This window comes from Triticum aestivum, chromosome 6A, assembly GCF_018294505.1.
Source record: "Triticum aestivum cultivar Chinese Spring chromosome 6A, IWGSC CS RefSeq v2.1, whole genome shotgun sequence".
Taxonomy (NCBI): Eukaryota; Viridiplantae; Streptophyta; class Magnoliopsida; order Poales; family Poaceae; genus Triticum; species Triticum aestivum.
In genome coordinates, this window is record NC_057809.1 from 589,718,134 (window position 1) to 589,736,787 (window position 18,654).

Sequence of the window (18,654 nt, forward strand, 5' to 3'; positions counted from 1 at the left end):
CTCCTATGGCCGGCGGCCAAGGGGAGGTTTCCCTCCCCCCCAAGGCACCTAGGAGGTGCCTTCCCCTCCTAGGACTCTTTCCCCCTTAAACCCTAGGCGCATGGGCCTATGTGGGGCTGGTGCCCTTGGCCCATTAGGCCAAGGCGCACCCCCTACAGCCCATGTGGCCCCCCCGGGACAGGTGGACCCACCCGGTGGACCCCCGGGACCCTTCCGGTGGTCCCGGTACAATACCGATAACCCCGAAACTTGTCCCAATGCCCGAAACAGGACTTCCCATATATAAATCTTTACCTCCGGACCATTCCGGAACTCCTCGTGACGTCCGGGATCTCATCCGGGACTCCGAACAACATTCGGGTTACTGCATATACATATCCCTACAACCCTAGCGTAACTGAACCTTAAGTGTGTAGACCCTACGGGTTCGAGAGACAAGCAGACATGACCGAGACGACTCTCCGGTCAATAACCAACAGCGGGATCTGGATACCCATGTTGGCTCCCACATGCTCCACGATGATCTCATCGGATGAACCACGATGTCGAGGATTCTATCAACCCCGTATGCTATTCCCTTTGTCTATCGATATGTTACTTGCCCGAGATTCGATCGTCGGTATCCCAATACCTCGTTCAATCTCGTTACCGGCAAGTCACTTTACTCGTACCGTAATGCATGATCCCGTGACCAGACACTTGGTCACTCCGAGCTCATTATGATGATGCATTACCGAGTGGGCCCAGTGATACCTCTCCGTCATACGGAGTGACAAATCCCAGTCTTGATCCATGTCACCCAACAGACACTTTCGGAGATACCCGTAGTCTACCTTTATAGTCACCCAGTTACGTTGTGACGTTTGGCATACCCAAAGCACTCCTACGATATCCGGGAGTTACACGATCTCATGGTCTAAGGAAAAGATACTTTGACATTGGAAAACTCTAGCAAACGAACTATACGATCTTGTGCTATGTTTAGGATTGGGTCTTGTCCATCACATCATTCTCCTAATGATGTGATCTCGTTATCAATGACATCCAGTGTCCATAGTCAGGAAACCATGACTATCTGTTGATCAACGAGCTAGTCAACTAGAGGCTCACTAGGGACATGTTGATGTCTGTTATTCACACATGTATTACGATTTCCGGATAACACAATTATAGCATGAATAAAGACAATTATCATGAACAAGGAAATATAATAATAATGCTTTTATTATTGCCTCTAGGGCATATTTCCAACAACTACTACCTCCCTCAATACAAGCGGCGGGGGGACAATCCTCCCCCAGATGTGGTTGGTTGGGTTGGGTGGCTCCTTCAGGCATGTGCTTTATTGTTGCATGGTTGCGTAGAGTACCGGGAGAGGCATGCGGCCTCCTCCGGGGGGCACCACAGTGGTTATTCTCGGAGTATTGGCTGGTGCAACTATCAGACGGTCCGTTCGCAAATAGTGCTTGGAGCACACTTCATGTCCGGGGTAAAAGAACTCTTGTTCTGGCTTTCAGTAGTCATTCAGAGCATTGACGAACTTGCGTCGTTACCTTACTATAGGCGGCGTCCCCATGCCGATGTTCTAGCTTTCCTTGCTTGGTTTTCGCATCCACAATGAAAATTCTCGTCATGGATGTCTCTGGCCAGACACGGCGATGGTGAGGCAAGGGTGTTATCCCATCTTGAAGGTGTTGCTATGGACGAAGTCGACTTAGTTATAGATATATTTTGTGGCTTGTACTATGCGTGTTGATATTTGTGGTCTCCTTGCGTTGCATCAATTTAAATAATTTATGATTGTGTGCATCTGAGGATGCAAAGTCCGGAAGGTTACCCATCTTTTTCAAAAAATAAATAAACCAGGAAAAGGGTAGTTTGAAATGAGCGAAACCAAGTTGAAGCTTGCAAATGTTGCCTTACTTTCATGGAAGTGGATTTAGACCTGCACTTCTTCAATGGATGGATATGGCTCTGCACTTACTTTAGCTTTCTTTTTTCTTCGGACAGCCGTGAAGAAAATGCAAGCAGGGTTCTGAAGAAACGAATAGAACAAGGACGTAGGGTCAGCCAAAAAGCGTCGTCAAGCTGTGGCAGTTGTGTTTCCGTCATCCATTGAACTATTCAATCAACTTGCTGCGTCATTACACCAACTAAAAGTGATAAGCTTGGTTAAAGCAATGCGAACGTGACAGAGAGCAGAAACGCTATCGAACATGGTGGCTGATTTTATTTTATTTTCTGAAACGAGGCACAAGCTCTGCCTATTTCATTCAATAAGAAGATAAATATTTAACAAATTCGGTAACCAAAGATACAGACGAGATAGTACAATATAATTTCTCACCCATTATGATATTTCTCAAATGTGTGAGCTCCTGGATAGGGTCAGGTCTGAAGGAAGGTTATGGTTGATAGCCGGCAAGTTTAAAGGGAATATGGACCCCTTCTTCCTTAGACTAGAGCGGTGGACGAGTAGTGAGGAGTAGCGTTGTAAAGAGACCTTTGTAAATTGGTGGTGGAGGCATTTTTTGCCTTCTTTAATATATGATATGCACACTCGTGTATATTCGAGAAAAAAAATGTGTGTCTCCCGCCTTCACCCATATATATAGCCGCCTCTTCTTTACCTTTTGGCCTGATCACCGTTGACATTTTTTTCATATTGTTTCGAAAAGAAGGTTAACCCCCCGGCTTCTGTATTATTATGATGCAGACAACCATTTTTTAATTATTAAACAAAGTACATAACAAAGACAATTACGGCTGAAACATCACAAGATATAAAATAAACACAGTATATGGGGTCCGTGGAGACACGTGCCAATAGACGGAGGCGGCAGACGCAAGCGATCAAATCTGTCGGTTGAAGGGAAGTGTTTCCCAAAAAAACAAGGAAATCAACCTTGATCACTAGTTGGCATGGTGAAATTCTACAACTATGCATGTTATCACTTCTTCTTCGGTACAACCTCCCAAAAACACATTAACGGACGAGATCTGTCCACACCCCTTCATAATAAAGGGTAAGATAGTCTTTCTAGAAAATACGTCGGAGATCTGGCCTGTTCTGAGTCCGCCTTGGGCCGGCCCATTAGTGATTGTGTACTGTCGCACACACGGATCAAAAATCCAAAAAAACAGTGCTATTAGTAGGTATAGAACACAAGACCTCCAGGGTCGTGAAATTTCTACTAGCCACCAGAACCATCACGAGTTGGCGATAATTGTGTGGCGCAGTAATTTATCACCTAGAATTGACGTACTGTAGGTGTTTTTTTATGAGGAATACTGTAGAAGATCAAAACTGGTATACAACCGGACCGGACATTCTAGCTAAAGCGTCTTTTATAGCTAAAATAACTAATGTGTTTTTTAAACTTTTGGATTTTTAAAAAAATATGAAATTCTTTTGGAAACGTGATTTTTTTCAAATTTCTGAACCTTTTTTTGAAAAATACTTTGATATTGTGAATATTTTCCAAATCTTGAGAACAGTTTTTCAGAATTGTAAAAAAAATTCTGAAACTGTAGACATTTTTTAAAAAGACGAATAATTTATCAAATTTGTAAACATTTTCTTGAAAACATGACAAATTTTCAATTTTCGAACATTAAAAAAATGCAAACACTTTTTCAAATTGGCAAGCATTATTGGAAAACAAACCACAAACATTTTTTTCAAATTGGAAAAAAGTGTTCAAGTTAGTACAATTTTCATACACACTTTGAAATTCCAAAACTGTTGACAAATTTCTGGAAATTGTTAGGAAAAAATAAAAAAAGTTTATGTTGAGTGATAATGACGGGAATTACAAATACACTCATCTAACTGGTATATTTTAGGCTATGGATAAATGATCCCAGCGTCTTGTAAGAGCCTGGCATGGACATATGAGGCATCCATGTCAGGTTTGAACGACTTCCAATATCATTTACATGTTGCAACACGTCTGACCATTTATCACCCTATTTTCACGGAGAAAACTCTAGAAAATGCAAAACTTCTCAAAGATCTAAACAACTTGGCATTGTGTCTTGATTGGTCATAAAAGTTGGTGGAAAATATTGGAGGTTATTTGACGGATTTCGAAAAGCAACAAGCTTTCAAACGGACCCTTCTAGCCTATTCGAACACCCTCCATTGAACATAGTCTATTTTTGGACATCCTTAAAATGAATACCACTTTTGAAAGAAGGTAGGCATGCCTGGTTTGGATGATTTTCGACACCATATGCTAGTAGTGACACGTCCGGCCATTTATCGGCCTTCTTAACCAAGAAAACTTCAAAAAAAATGCAAAATTAGGCGAAACCCCAAATAATTTGGCATGGTGCCTTGAATTGGTCATACAAGGCCATGAAAAATGGGGCAATTTAAGGACAAGTCGGCATGTCCATTTTAGGCATCCATGCCTGGTTTGAACGACTTCCGACACTGTATGCACGTTTTGACATTAATAGGACTTTTTCACTGAGAAACTCCAAAAAAGACAAAACTTGGCAAAAACCCATACCATTTGGCATGGTGCCTTGAATACAAGGCCATGAAAAAATGGGTTCATTTATGGGATGTCGAGAAATGAGTTGCTCCCAAACAGATCCTTCTGGCCTATTCGAACACTCTTCATTGAACATGATATTTCTTTGGAAATATCAAGACTGCCCCAACTTTTGCAAGCAAGTGGGCATGCCCATGTAAGGCATCCATACCTGGTTTGAATTATTTCCGACACTGTATGCACGTTGCGACATGTTCTGTCATTAATTGTCATTTTTTCACCGAGAAAACTCCAGTAAATGCACAACTTGTCGAAAACCCAAAAAACTTTTTATGATGCCTTGAATTGTTCATACGAGGCCCTTAAAATTTCAAGGATGTCGAAAAATAACATGCTCTTAGGCGGAGCCTTCTGGCCTCAGAACATACTTTGTCCAACGTAGTCTATTTTTGTTCATCCTTGAAATGATCCCAACTATAGCCACCAGGTGTGCATGCCCCTCATAGGCATCCATGCCATGTTTGAACAATTTCTGACACCGTATGCAAGTTGCGACACGTCCAACCTTTTTTTGCATTTTCTTACTGAGAAAACTCTAGAAAAATGCAAAACTTGTCGAACACCATGGAAGATTTGAACTACTTCCGACACCATATGCAAGTTGCGACACGTCTAGCCATTTATCGATCTTTTTTGACCGAGAAAACTTTAGAAAATGCAAAACTTGTCGAAAACCCATGCAACTTGGATTGGTGCCTTTAATTTGTCATACAAGGCCATGGAAAAAATATTAGAGGCATGGATGCCTACCATGGGCATACCACCTACTCGCAAATGTTTAGGTCATTTCAAGAATGTCCAAAAAATACACCATGTTCAACATAGCATGCCCAAGTAGTCATCCATGCCAGGTTTGAAGGAAAAATGTATTTAAAATCATAATTTATATAGATACTTAAAACTGTCATTTTAAGTTTCTAACATAACTAGTAAATACAAAATGATAGAATTCAAAACAACAAATGTTTTTTAAAAACATTTAATAAATATATAAACAAAAAAAGAATTAAAATCATGATTTGAATTAGTTACTTTAAACTGTAACTTTGGTATTTCAAGTTTTGTACAGGTTTAAAAAAAGTTTAAAAAGGAAAAAAAGATAAATTAACAAAAAATGAGAAAAACAAAAAATAGAATAGAAAATAAAATCTTAGGCCTTGCCCAACTAAGTGACGACATCGCTCCTGTTAAGCGACTATTGAAATTTGTTCGGAAATAAAAAAATTCTCATTTTAAAAAAAAATTCACAAATCCAAAAAATGTTCAGGCAAATTTAGAACACTTTTTTGATATCATATATTTAGTCTCATTTCTGAAAAATGTTTTGAAATTTATTTTTTGTCCATGCTCTGAGAAAATGTTTGTTTTCACAAATTTGTTTGTGCTTTTAAAAAAATATTTGAATTTTGACATTTTGAAAAAAAGTGAAAGACACAAAAATTTTATGAAATTACCTTACAATTTTCAAAAATGCAAATAATTTCTAATTTATGAATTAAATATGGACATAACGAACCTTTTGAAATTTTGGGCAACATTTTGAAAGCATGACCATTTTTTGAACAAGAAAGAAGAAATGTAACAGGGAAAGGAAATTAAATAAATAAAAAGAAATTATGGAAAAATGACCAGTTCACAAAGTGTTCGTAAAATCTTATTAAAATTCCCAGTCGGTCACTTACTTAATGAGCCTAGCTTTACATTATCAACCAAAGGCATGCTGTCGCAGTGGTTGTGGACGCACTTAATCTTTTGAGTGGTCGTGGGTTCGATTCCCAGCTTGTGCGATCGTTTTTCGCCATTTTTCATCCGCATGGCACCGCAAGTGGGCCGGCCCAATTAAACTCCCCGGTGTATAAGTTACTACAAAGATAGATACAAATTGTGAAATGCCTATAATACCCTTTATATGTATTGCGAGGGGGGTTGTACCGAAGCGGGACTCGCATGTTATATTATCGGTGCTCCCACGTGCAAAAGCGATCTCTGTCAACTTCCGGGCTGCAGCTTCAGGGCCCATCTCGTCATTCACAAATGCAACGGCGTGCTGCAAAACTACACTTACTATATATGAGCACAAATTTGGCAACCGACAATGGATTTAAGTGCAAGATCAAATGAGTTGTGGGAAAGAAAATTATTTCTTGTCAAATGAAGAGAATAAGAGATAGTAACTTTGCACAAGTAAACAAATTGTAGATCGTAAAATGACATGTATATTAATTGATCGAATAAGGCTCAAACCAAATTGGTTTGCGTAACTGCGTTCTGACAATGGTTCACACTAGACATGTCAAGTTCAATACATCACATCCCCAAGTATGACATATACATGTCCCTATTTGTTGTAACTCATACTACTCACTTTGTTCCAAAATATTTGAAGTTCTACATTCGTCCTAAGTCAATCTTCCTTAAGTTGACCAGGTTTATAGAAAATTATGGTAAGATATACAATATTAAATATACATGGCATGTATGTTTATTTTCTAAAAATTCTAATGAAACTAATTTGGTGTTCTAGATATGAGGTAATATCACCAAGAGTCACATAACTTGCGCTGGGTGTTCAGTTTAGTGCTAGAACTTTGAAAATACGAATTTGTGGTTATCTAATTTGACCAAACGTTCAGATACGGTCGCAACACACGTATACAGACGCATTAGTATGTATGGACCCATCTGCCGCTGAGTGAGCGATGCATTTTTTCCAGAGAACACCCTTGTATTACTTTTTTTTGAGAAAAGCCAAACACTGCAATGAATTTTTGCATGAAACCCTGTCAACTTTCTTTATTTGTGCAAAAGATAGACCACTGTACTGCTCATAAAAGAGCAAATTAACACAAAAACGTGGAAGCCAGGTTTCGAACATGCAACCAAAAATTATTAAACGAGTCGTTATAACTACTACACCATTCACGTTGTACTCTCTATAAAGGATAACAAAATCTATTGAACCAAGCGGTGCGTGGACCTCAGCAGGTACTGCAACCTTTTTTGCACTCGCTATTTTCTTTAAGATAATTGTAAAACGCAGGTTATGCTCATATATTTGTGTGTTAAAAATATACATACAGACGATGATAAGTAAATAAAATATTTAAATATTGTTCTTGACTTACCATATACAATTATGATCTTAGTAATAAAAATAACGTTTAAATATTCATGTATTATAAATATTGTAAACACCACTGAAATAACCTACTTTTAATTTGTTCATGTATTATTATTTTAAAATTTATATATACTTAAAAACATTTATGAATTTTAAAAATGTTTGTATAATTTCAAATAATACAAATATTTGTAAAATTACAATTCAAACATATTAATTTAATTATACGAATATTTCAATAATTGTACGCACATTTTTGTAGTCCAGTGTTTGTATAATTAAAATATTCCAAAACTTAAAATTTGAACTGCTGATATGGATATTCAATCTTGTCCAATATTGAAATTACATAATTTTTTAGGATACATTAAACATATTAATTAAAAAAATTAAACTGTTGATATGGATATTCAATGGTGTCATGAGTAAAAAAATCCATATTAACTTCACATTCTATTTTTTTGTACATTAAACATAATTATTCAATAAACATTTTAAATGTCCGTATTAACTAAACATTTTTTATACAATACACAGGTTTATATTTAATTTTTTATTTACTAATCATTGTTTGTATGTATATTTGTAACACACAAATATTTGGGCATAACTTATTTCCTATGGTTTACAGTTTCTTTAAGAAAATAGCGCATGCAAGTTAGAGGCTGGAGTATGTGCAGCCGTTTAAGCTCCACAATAGGCTTGGTTCAATAGATATAGTTATCCATTTTAGACAGTAGAACTGGACTCGTGTAGTGGCTGTAGCGGCCTAGCGGGGCTCGTTTGTTGATTGTTGGACGCGGGTGTTGGAGACCTAGTGTCCCCCCTTTTTTTGTTAATTTGCTCATTTATGAGCACTCCACAAAAAAAATGTGACGCTGTTTCGTGCAAAAAGTCATCGCAACATTTGACTTTTTTCGCAAAAATAATAATACAAGGGTGTTTTGGGCAAAAATACATCGCGCACTCACTGACAGCTGGGGTCGTACACACAAATCCGTCCACATACGCGTGTTGTGACCGTATTTGCATGCTTGAGTCAAGTTAGATAACCACAAATCCGTATTTCCAAAGTTCTAACACCAAACTGAACATCCAACGCAAGTTCTATGACTCTTGGTGATATTAGCTCTCTAGATATTGACATCTTTTTCTACAAAGTGGACAAATCTAGAACTTCATTTTTTTTTGAACGGAGGGCAATATAGTTCCCCAAGAAAGTGCACTAGAGATTTTACTATTGCCAGCCATAGTGCAAAAATGGGAAGGTAAAATGTGTACGTAACCGTGTATGGAATTTGGTATTACTCGACATACTAACCTCATTTGACACCACGTCCCACAGGCCATCACTAGCCAAAATCAGATACTCCAATTCATCATCTATTTCTTGTTCCTGACAAATAATTTGCAAATGCTTGAGTAAATTGCCCTATGGCCAAGCGCATTCATGAAATCTATCAGGACCTAGGGCATTATTGTGTAATGGTCTCTTTGCAGTCGGTATACATAATAGCATGTTAATGTGTATTGCTTGATCACCTGAATCTCAGGCTCTGCAACAACAAACCGCTTCAACAAACGATCTCCAAATGACCGAGACATTGCAAGTACACCACCTACCCTCCATGTTCCTGCAAACCAAACATTTGGCATTATCAGATAATAGATCTTTCAACAAACACGTGCTTGGTTTTCAACACAGTAAATCACCACATAACCAGTGTTAGGATTACCACTAAATGTAACAACTCCTCCAGCATTCTCAATCCGTTCCCGCTCATCACTTCTGTCTGGTTTGTGATCATCCGAGAGCGCAATAGCTGCAAAGAAGACAGACCGAACTGATTTACCAATATGTTATATGATCCTTATGTGTATTCCTATATCAACAGATACTGGTAGATAAGCTGCTCGTGCAATATAATCTTGCTTTCTTGCACAAATGTAATTTGCAAGCCAACCACGAAATTTAGGCAACAAGGTCATAGATGCATTATCCAATGAAATACTAACAGTGATAAAATGTTAGCCAACACAATTCCGATTCGGTCTTGGTGTTTTCCATATAGGCATTTTCAGGTGCTGTTTTATATAAATATGCATTTTCTCAAATACACTACCAGTTTGCACCCTTGTACATACCTAAAAAAAGATACGTCCAGTACTCCATTTGACAGAGAAAAGTGAATGTAAAATTAACTAGCATGCATTACTGACATGATACAAAATAAATACTAATTCTAATAACATATAAATTGCTCCATGACACACCATCTCGACGAGATTCATCGCAAATTTGAATAACACACCAGGATCATGATAATAAGTAATGTATGCAAACATTTATTACAATAACATATAATGCATGGTTAACACTAATTGGGATAAAAGTTTCGGAAAAAAAATCACACCTTTGCCCGCCTTCGATATTACAGCCCGTGAATCACCAACATTTGCCACATAAAGATGGTTGCCAATCAAAATTGCGGTTGATGCAGTTGACCCGTCCTCTCTATGAATATTGGTTTCAGCATCCAAGAAATCTGAGTCAGTCTTCGTATAGCTCTCACCTGAGAATTACCATTAGTTACTATGGCTGATTACCTACTAGATGCATTGAATGATTTTGAAATAACACTCATGAGTAGACATCATACTTATTGCTGTTTTTGTATCACTAATGAAAGCTGGATGTTTCAAGAGATTTTCAAATAAGTGCTCCTTGAGATACTCAGCGGCACATGAACCACCATGTCCTGTGATGACAAAAGAATTTTAGTCTGAACAATAAACGAGACAGAATGAAGTGCTCGAACAGTGAATTTCTCACCATCAAATACTCCAAAGAGGTTTATATGTTTAGCATCTATTTTAGATGATTTCATGTCGTAGAAGTCTTCCATACTTGCTCTTCTCCCTCTGAAGCTAGAATATCCGCAATGCAAGCTTCCATCCTCACTGCAACCACAGATGCTCGCAAGGGAAGAATTAAGGAATATTATAGATGAAGAATAGGCTTACAGTTGCCACATGCACTATCAAGGTTAAACAGCTCATATGGTTTGGTAATTGCTGGCAAGAGCATCTCCAAGTGGTGGTTTTATAACCTTATAGGTGCTTGATAGTGTCACAGTAACACACATCACCAAGCACCGCTTAAAAGAAAATACCAGTGTAGGTACAATTGTACAGATCACACTCTGAGTAAACTAACAACAAAAACTATGCATTGTATGTTCGTTTATTAAAATGGTTTATAGCAGTTTTTTCACACAAAAAGGCTCAGTGAGAGAGAGGGAGAGAGAAATAAAGACACAAGCAATTGATGCCCACACTATTGATCACATCCCAATTAACATCACACTCTTATCCATGGTAAAACATAGTACTAATTACAACATATTACATGAGATGTTTCTGCATTTCTCACCAAGTTAGATAATTTGGGGAACATCGATCGATGACTCAGAGGCATGACTAATTCAATAGGCAACCTTTGAAAAAGTTTATATAATCCAGTTTTAAGTATTTCTAACCTTTTCTTCTGATAACGTCATAGTGGTCGCACGGCCCACATGGTAATTTACTATGGTGTGCCAACAGTGATTGTGTCTACGGACCACCGTTGAAGCATGCTCTTGACACGAGGGATTTCTCTATAACCATGTCAGCAACTCAGCATACAATGCATCTACATATATACACCCAACAATCGCTACATTAGAGCATCTTGAACAGGCACCCCAAAACTACCTCACGCGCTAAAAACCAGCGTTTTTGTGCGCCGGAGGAAAAAAAAAAGCGCTCCAGCAGGCGTTGTAAAGTAGAGCGCGCTAAAAAAACTTCAGCGCACGGGTGTGCGCGCGGGCTGCGGGGCTGCAAATTTGAGGCATCGGATTGTGCGCGGGGGCTGCTGCAGGTGGGGCCGCCGCATTGGGCATCGTGTTTTTGTCATAGTTTTAAATAGCCGGCTATAGCTCCGCTATAGCCCGCTATAGCCTTTTCAGCAGGGTGCCGCTAAATGGACTCATGTATAAATTTCCCGCTATAGCCTGCTATAGCCCGCTATAGCTCCGCTATAGCTGATTTTGAGGTCCGCTGCTATTTGGCATAGCCCGCTATTTAAAACATTGCTTTTGTGCGTCTGGAAAACCTCCCGCGCGCAAAAACGCTATTTCGGCGCTGCAAAACTTTTTTATTAGCGCGTCGCACTACCGCGCGTCTGTTGGAGATGCTCTTACAAGTTGCGGCAAAGAGCGACAACAAGTGAGGACTGAGGAGTGACAAGGAACCAAGCTACGTAATCTTTCCCAGTGACCATCTTACTTTTGTGGTACGAAAGTGCTTAGGTTGTTTCATCTACACCCGAGGGAAACAATGCCATTGTTAACTTAGCCTAGAACTAGAAGTACAGATTCTAGCATGCAAAGACCTAGAGAGTTGTAGCTAGGGTCATCCGAGAGAGCATGAGGTTACCTCTTCCAGCCGCCGCATATGTGCTCCTTCCCGTCCTCCTGCTCACTCTCCTTGGGCGCCGTCGCCACCGCCGTGGTCACATCCCCGGCTCCCCTTGCCGCCCAAGCGGACGATGATGCGTCGACCATCGTCTTGGTGGCCCACACGCGGAACCGGTGGTACTTCAGCGGGTGCCACCTGGCGATCTTCTTAAACCTCACTGGCCTAGGCGGCCGCGCAGCCATCGTTATCGCGGCAGCCGGTGGAGACGGCGAGCTCGAGGTGGAGGCCTCCTGGTCCTTCACGCCTCCGTCGGGCACCATCTAAATATCTTCAAACAGCCAACAATCAAGCTTCTCCGGTCTGGACTTGGGCGGTGGCCGGCGAGCGTGGGTAAGTTGTAGGGGGCCGAGTTGAACCGATGGAAAACGGAGGAGAGAGTCCGGGTGTGATTTCCTGGCTTTTTGGAAGAAAATCTTTTTGTAGGGGTTTTGGGAAGAAATCGAGTCCTTTTTTTTAGTAAAGGAATAAATCGAGTCCTTGGCTCCTTGTTCCCCCCCTCGATCGCGCTTGGACGAGCGGATGGGCTTGGCCTATCCGAATCCGATACATATTGCGATCGTGGAGACCCACTCACCTACAAGTAAACAAGTCAACCTGAACAGAACACGCACACCCTCTCGCCATCGATCGCCGGCCGGTAGATTGAGATGGAGGGCTCAGCGTGCAAACCAGCGACCGCGGAGACGCCGGCGCCGATGGGCCCGGACGATGCCGACGAGGAGAGTTGCGTATGAGGCGAAGAAATTCGCTTCGCACGTTCGTGTCTGGGAATCTGCATGGGGCGAAACCTGCGGTTTCTTCACGGACTCGAGTGAGTTACCAACGAGTCAATCAATCAATCTCGTTTAACTAGCACTAACTATTCATCCATGCATGCTAGAACATCTTTATTTTCTGACATGCGCTTCACTTGCTTGCAGCGGCGCTAAGCTCCATGCAGTTTACACACTACACGCCCGGACACATATCATCCCAGGGAGCCGGGTCCAACCCGGCGACCTTGCAGGTCCTCTCCATCAAGCTTGTAAAAGTAGCCGGTGGCCTCCAGTGGCCATTGTCCGTTTACGGCATGGTTGCCGTCCGCGACGTCGCGGATCACAACCGCAACATTCTCTTCTCCCGCGGTAGGAGCGAGGCCCTGGAACTCACACAAGATGTAAGCATTGCTACAATCCTCATTTCTCTTTTCTTTGGAGATCTTGATTATTGCACAGGCTTCTCTTGTGTCAACCTCTCTGTTATTATTTCCTTTCTTGGGGGTACCTATATATCTTGCTTATTAATGGCGTGATTGATCGATGATGCTTGCAGGATCCTTTTTTTCCCTTGATTGGCCCGTCACGTGCCATTGTGTTTACTGACTTGGTTGACATTGAAATCCAACTAAAAGTAAAAGGTGGAGGCACAAAAGCGTCTCAAGATAAAGCATTGATAAATTATGTGTCCAACTATGGCGGTGCATATGGCCCTGGTGCATCTACACTTCCCGTTGAGAACTCTTTTTGCACGCTAGAGTTATGCTTGCAGACTGTCAAACGAACCGTCCAGGCCACTATCATGCTTGTCCAGGTCGTCAAACATGGGTCATGGCCTTTCAAATATGGTGGCCGAGTTGCTTGCTCCCCACTATCTGGGGAACTTATGTTCGATGATAGTGGATTCACTCATATCATTAATCCCTCGTCTAACCAAATTGTATTGCTTGATTCAAAAATTGAAGCAATGCCGGAGTGTTTTGATGGTTACCTACTAGCCCATGACGGCAGGCGTTGCTGCACCCGTTTATTTTTCCAATAAAATGGTAGCTATATTTATGAATATATGAGAGATAAAACATTAAGGTGACTTGTAAAATGATTGCCACCACAAAAGAAGAGGGAGTTTGGCAATGAAGGAGTGCAATAGTTAGCCAGTAGCTTCCGAAGATGGAAAGCATGTACAGTACAAGGGAATATCTGATAAAAAAGGTAAGAATTATAGGGACAAGGTGAACCATATGTACCAAATTCTCCACTGCGCACATGATAGCAATACAACGAACAATACTTAGCAATTAATTTAATCATGTAACTTTATGTGTCTTTATAAAATGGATCTATAATAAGTTACTTAAAAAACTGTTTTTATAAGTTAAGGCTCCAACATATACCCACAAAAAAAGGGTTCTAATGTATACTGCATTACTCATATCTGTATGAACGCCTATCAAAATATGAGAAAATGAAATCACAAGTCTAAATCTTATTGATAGGTAATGTAGAGCAACCATCTGATCTACCCTCAAAGGAAAAACTACCGTTTGATCTACACCTATGAGCAGATTTTATTGATTGTTACTATCGCCCTAGAATTGATCAGTAAGGAAGTTCTCAATTGATACATCATGGACATGACACTGGAATAGTGCCTAGATGGCGTAACTGCTGCCATTACCTCTTTTCCAAATTGAGAACTTACATAACATCAGTGTGGAAAAGAACCCCGTGATGGTCATTCGGCCTGGCACCAACACTTAATGGAAATGGAATGAAATATTGTCTACTTGAAAAAGTGAAATATATTAATACATTTTCAAATTTCCGCAAATACATGAGAGCACCAACCAGAACATATGTGATGATTGAAGGAAACTCCACAGAAAGTGCTATTTGCAAAAAAAAACAGGTCGTTGGCCCACTAAAAGTACACCCATTAATCATGGATCGCATAGCAAGGAAAACTCAGTTGTAAAACTAATTCAGATGGAAACTAAAACAAAAGTGAGTTTTGACTATCAACTAAGCAAAATCTCCTAGTAATTGTAACATGGCTGGCAAAGTAGAAGTTGCTCCACAACCTTATCTCTAGATATGTGATTTATCCCTTGCTGGAGAAATACAAAACAGACCAAAAATAAAAAAGGAAACTCTAGAGAGTTGAGCCTAACTGACCTGACAAGTCGTATCTTCTTTAGTTCCTCGACAATGACTCTGGATTTCAGTTCCAATCCATACATGACCTGGATTAGATCGAAATTAACCAGAACATATAGATATTTTTGTTTCATGACTCTTCATAAATCTGCAGTGGTATTAAGATCCTTCATAATATTAACCTAGGCAATGCATCGAATTTTGCAGAATAACAATCCGAAGTTAGTAATATCTATTTAACCAAAGCCTAATTTGGCGGTACATAACCAAGGCTCTCATATTCTTGGCGAGCTATATAATATATTCACTGGTAGAGCCTAAGCATGAGAAAAAAGAGATGTTACGTGCTCGTCACATGAATATGCAAATAAAATAACTATTGCCCAGTAGAACAAATGAACTTTTTATACGCCGTTCTTATACTGTAATACACACTATAATAAAAGGTTGAAACAATAACTTGTAGGAAATATCCGCAGAGCTAGTGAAGAGATGGATCTGGTTACCAGACAACTACAAATCACTTGCATATATAGTGCAAGTCCGCAACCTGTAATAACACACTCATGTTGATCTGATATAAGTATACACATTATGAAGCTGGAGCACAATGTGAAAAAAAATGATTTCGCTGAAAGATAAATGGAGGAAAGTACATGGAGTATGGTCCTAGGATTTATCTGTCAGCGACTCCTTTTCATATGACTGTAAGAGAGAGAAAAATCCTTCATTGCGCTTGTGGACCTTGAGTAACAAAAAAGTATAGATCAGACAGTGCCCATTTTGATACTCATCAACTCATGTTTGCCTGAAACACCATTAAATCACTCCATGAGTAATCAGTAACATCCAGATCACATATTTATTTGAATAGAGAAAGATATTATAGCCAGAAAAAGACTAATTTCTAAACTATGTTATATAGTTTTTATATCAAGGCTAACCGATCTTACAACACTGGATAATCTTACATGAAAGACATCTTACCTTGGATCGGCACACAAGACATTTACACACGACAGATCCTCCACATGAACCGCTGACTCAAGCAGGAGATGAAGAAGCCTAGTGCTACGATGACTGCTGACTGTTGAATGGGCGGATTGAGGCGACAAAAGATGTGAAGGGCTTCCAACAACTTGACTAACAACACCAGCAACAATTCTGGAGAGAAAAACAACATCATTGATGGGGGAGGAGGAGCGCAGGGGTACAAAATATCCGCAACATGGAAGAAGACGTAGCATCAACATAGGCAAGAAAAGCATATATACGGATATCTGGGTGTGAACTAAGGAGGATGAGGCAGCGGGATTGTAACGCACATCCACCGTCGGCGCCGGAGAGTAACGCGCCTCGACCACCATTATTGATTGTAACTCCGCTGCTCCGACTCTCTACATCCGTGCATCAATGCCCCTTCGTATCGCCCATTGAATCCACCATCGTCGAATTCAGTCGCATCTCACTCGTCTGCTGGATCTCCCTTGCGCACCTCTCGACCCCCTTGACGACCGCGACGGTTGGATCCTCTGTAATAAGCCCCCACCAATCATGCGTCTCGATTGGGGGTGTGATACAGCCCATTGGGCCTAATCAACACAAATCTTCCGAAAAAACCACCGGAGCAGCGGCCCGAGAAGGCCAGTGCTAGTCAGGAAGACTGTGCGCGCGATTTAGGTGCTATTAAGAGCGAATCCGACGGCCAAAAACGACTAAAAGTGACGATCCAACGATTAGAAATATTGATGGTCTGAGAGGGCTGGGAGGGTGCTCAGTTATAATGTATTTAAATATCTATCGAGGCAAGTTGTTTCTGTAGAAACTGAAGGAGTGTTGGACATTGTCATACAAACCTACTCCAAATCTGGCGACATAGCGGCACATGGTCATATTCGTTTCAGGCCCAACTATTGCGGCATAAGCCAGGATAAATTTGCCCTTGGTGATGCTGAGGTATTGGTTACTATTGCTTGGCCCCTCGTGGCTACGAGCAAGAGGGAAATTGTGGCAGAACGAAGCATTGTTTGAATACTAAGATATGATATTTGGCTGTGGAACACCAACCAAACCCTTACTCTGATTTCCATGTAATTTGTCCAGCTATTTGTACTTTAAGTTATACTGTGTGTAGTGCTTCAGTTTTCATTAATCAACATCATCATTGTCAATTAGTTGTGCATTGGTCCTCTTGTTGAATTTAATTCTGGTAGAATACTTGGTTTCATGAACGATTCATCATTCACTAGATAAGAGGCATGGGTGAACCCTTATCACAAAAGTATGGGCAAAACTTTTACAGCAGAATACATTTGGGCATAAGCTTCCTAGTCATTTATACCACGAAATTATCCACGACAATTTGCACAGATTTTGTGCCACTCAACCTCTACTGTAAATAGGGTGTGTGAACTGTGATACAACCATGTGTTGCACTAACAGATCAATCAATCAATCTTGTTTAACCAGAAGTGTTCATGTTATGTCAGATCGCCGTTGTATAAAGCAAAAGGGAAGGGCTTGGTTATCTAGTAGTATAGTTCATGCATGCTAGAACATTCATCACACATCCTAAATATCACACAGAGATTTTTGTTCCTTCCAATTAGTATTTTTCTATCGGTGCAACCATTTTTAGCTCCCGACGATTTATCATTTTATTTTATTTTATTACGGAAAAGGCCCAAGTTCATACATTAAATAAGTCAGGCCCTACAAGACCTTCCTTCCAAGAGTATGAATTGTAGAAAAATCTTGAAGAAATCAGTGTCGTCTTACTTTTCCATCCGCCTGCAGCGAGCTATAAGTGGAGCTTGTTCTGCCTACGGGTCTTCATCTTATCGGAGCAACGTTGATGAAACCTATAACTGGTAGAAGCAGCGGATATGAAGTCATCGACATAGACTAGAAGATGTCGTGACCAGGATATGAAAAGTTCATCTTCTGAGCAAAGATACCACAGAGGAGGGCCAGATGAAAATCCTAATTCAGGCTAGAGGGAGGAAGGGGACACAAACCTCACAAGTTTCCTAATGAAAACATATGAAGTTGAGCTTCATCGAATGGAGAAGGACCTGGGGAAGAAAAACACCTCGCGATGCCATCCCCATCGCATGACATCCCCGCCATGGACGAATGCTAATCACGCAAGACCAAATGGCCGATGATCGATATCGTCCCAAACTCGTCCACAACCCACTGAGGAAGATCATAGACATGGGAAAAGCCGAGAAACTATTATTCTCATCGTTGCTGCACCAACTTAATCGGTATAAAAAAAACTCAAAACCCCTACTGGGCGCGAACCGAACTCACAAATCTAGGGTTTTAGCACCCTTCTACCAACATAGTGGTCCATGGAAGGTAGGGAACTTGCGGCGGCACAGGTGGGTGGAGGGGGAGTACAGTTACCTCCTTACCCCCTACTATTGAACCCGAGAAAAAAATGATTCGTTGGTGTGCAACTAAAAACAGATCTATTGGTACGGTGTGATGAGATCATTTATCATTTATATGATTTTGTTTTGCGATTAAAATC

The 18,654-nt window shown here is 40.4% G+C and overlaps 2 protein-coding genes across 2 annotated transcripts; one reads left to right on the forward strand and one right to left on the reverse strand.

Annotated features, from left to right (window-relative positions):
• Positions 1-6,214: 6,214 nt before the first annotated feature.
• LOC123128752 (probable protein phosphatase 2C 7) lies at positions 6,215-12,588 on the reverse strand. Its single transcript, XM_044548847.1, has 8 exons — positions 12,163-12,588; positions 10,517-10,644; positions 10,344-10,442; positions 10,098-10,256; positions 9,420-9,506; positions 9,226-9,317; positions 9,005-9,079; positions 6,215-6,617 (listed from the first exon to the last, which is right to left on the reverse strand). The coding sequence occupies exons 1-8, from the start codon at positions 12,462-12,464 to the stop codon at positions 6,591-6,593; spliced, it is 969 nt and encodes a 322-aa protein (XP_044404782.1). The 5' UTR covers positions 12,465-12,588; the 3' UTR covers positions 6,215-6,590.
• A 324-nt stretch (positions 12,589-12,912) lies between these two features.
• LOC123129754 (uncharacterized) lies at positions 12,913-17,147 on the forward strand. Its single transcript, XM_044549792.1, has 4 exons — positions 12,913-13,015; positions 13,125-13,360; positions 13,516-13,934; positions 16,895-17,147. Exons 1-4 carry the CDS (start codon positions 12,913-12,915, stop codon positions 17,145-17,147), a joined length of 1,011 nt encoding a protein of 336 aa, XP_044405727.1.
• The last annotated feature ends 1,507 nt before the right edge of the window (positions 17,148-18,654 follow it).

Bases quoted from the DNA above. Each gene is read 5' to 3' on its own strand.
- LOC123128752 (XM_044548847.1), bottom strand. From the start codon at position 12,464: ATGGTGCCCGACGGAGGCGTGAAGGACCAGGAGGCCTCCACCTCGAGC. The intron at 10,645-12,162 runs GTAACCTCATGC...CTGTGGTTGCAG, and splicing joins ATATGCGGCGGCTGGAAGAG to TGAGGATGGAAGCTTGCATT. The intron at 10,443-10,516 runs GTGAGAAATTCA...TTGTCATCACAG, and splicing joins CCTCTTTGGAGTATTTGATG to GACATGGTGGTTCATGTGCC.
- LOC123129754 (XM_044549792.1), top strand. From the start codon at position 12,913: ATGCCGACGAGGAGAGTTGCGTATGAGGCGAAGAAATTCGCTTCGCAC. The intron at 13,016-13,124 runs GTGAGTTACCAA...ACTTGCTTGCAG, and splicing joins CGGTTTCTTCACGGACTCGA to CGGCGCTAAGCTCCATGCAG. The intron at 13,361-13,515 runs GTAAGCATTGCT...TGATGCTTGCAG, and splicing joins CCCTGGAACTCACACAAGAT to GATCCTTTTTTTCCCTTGAT.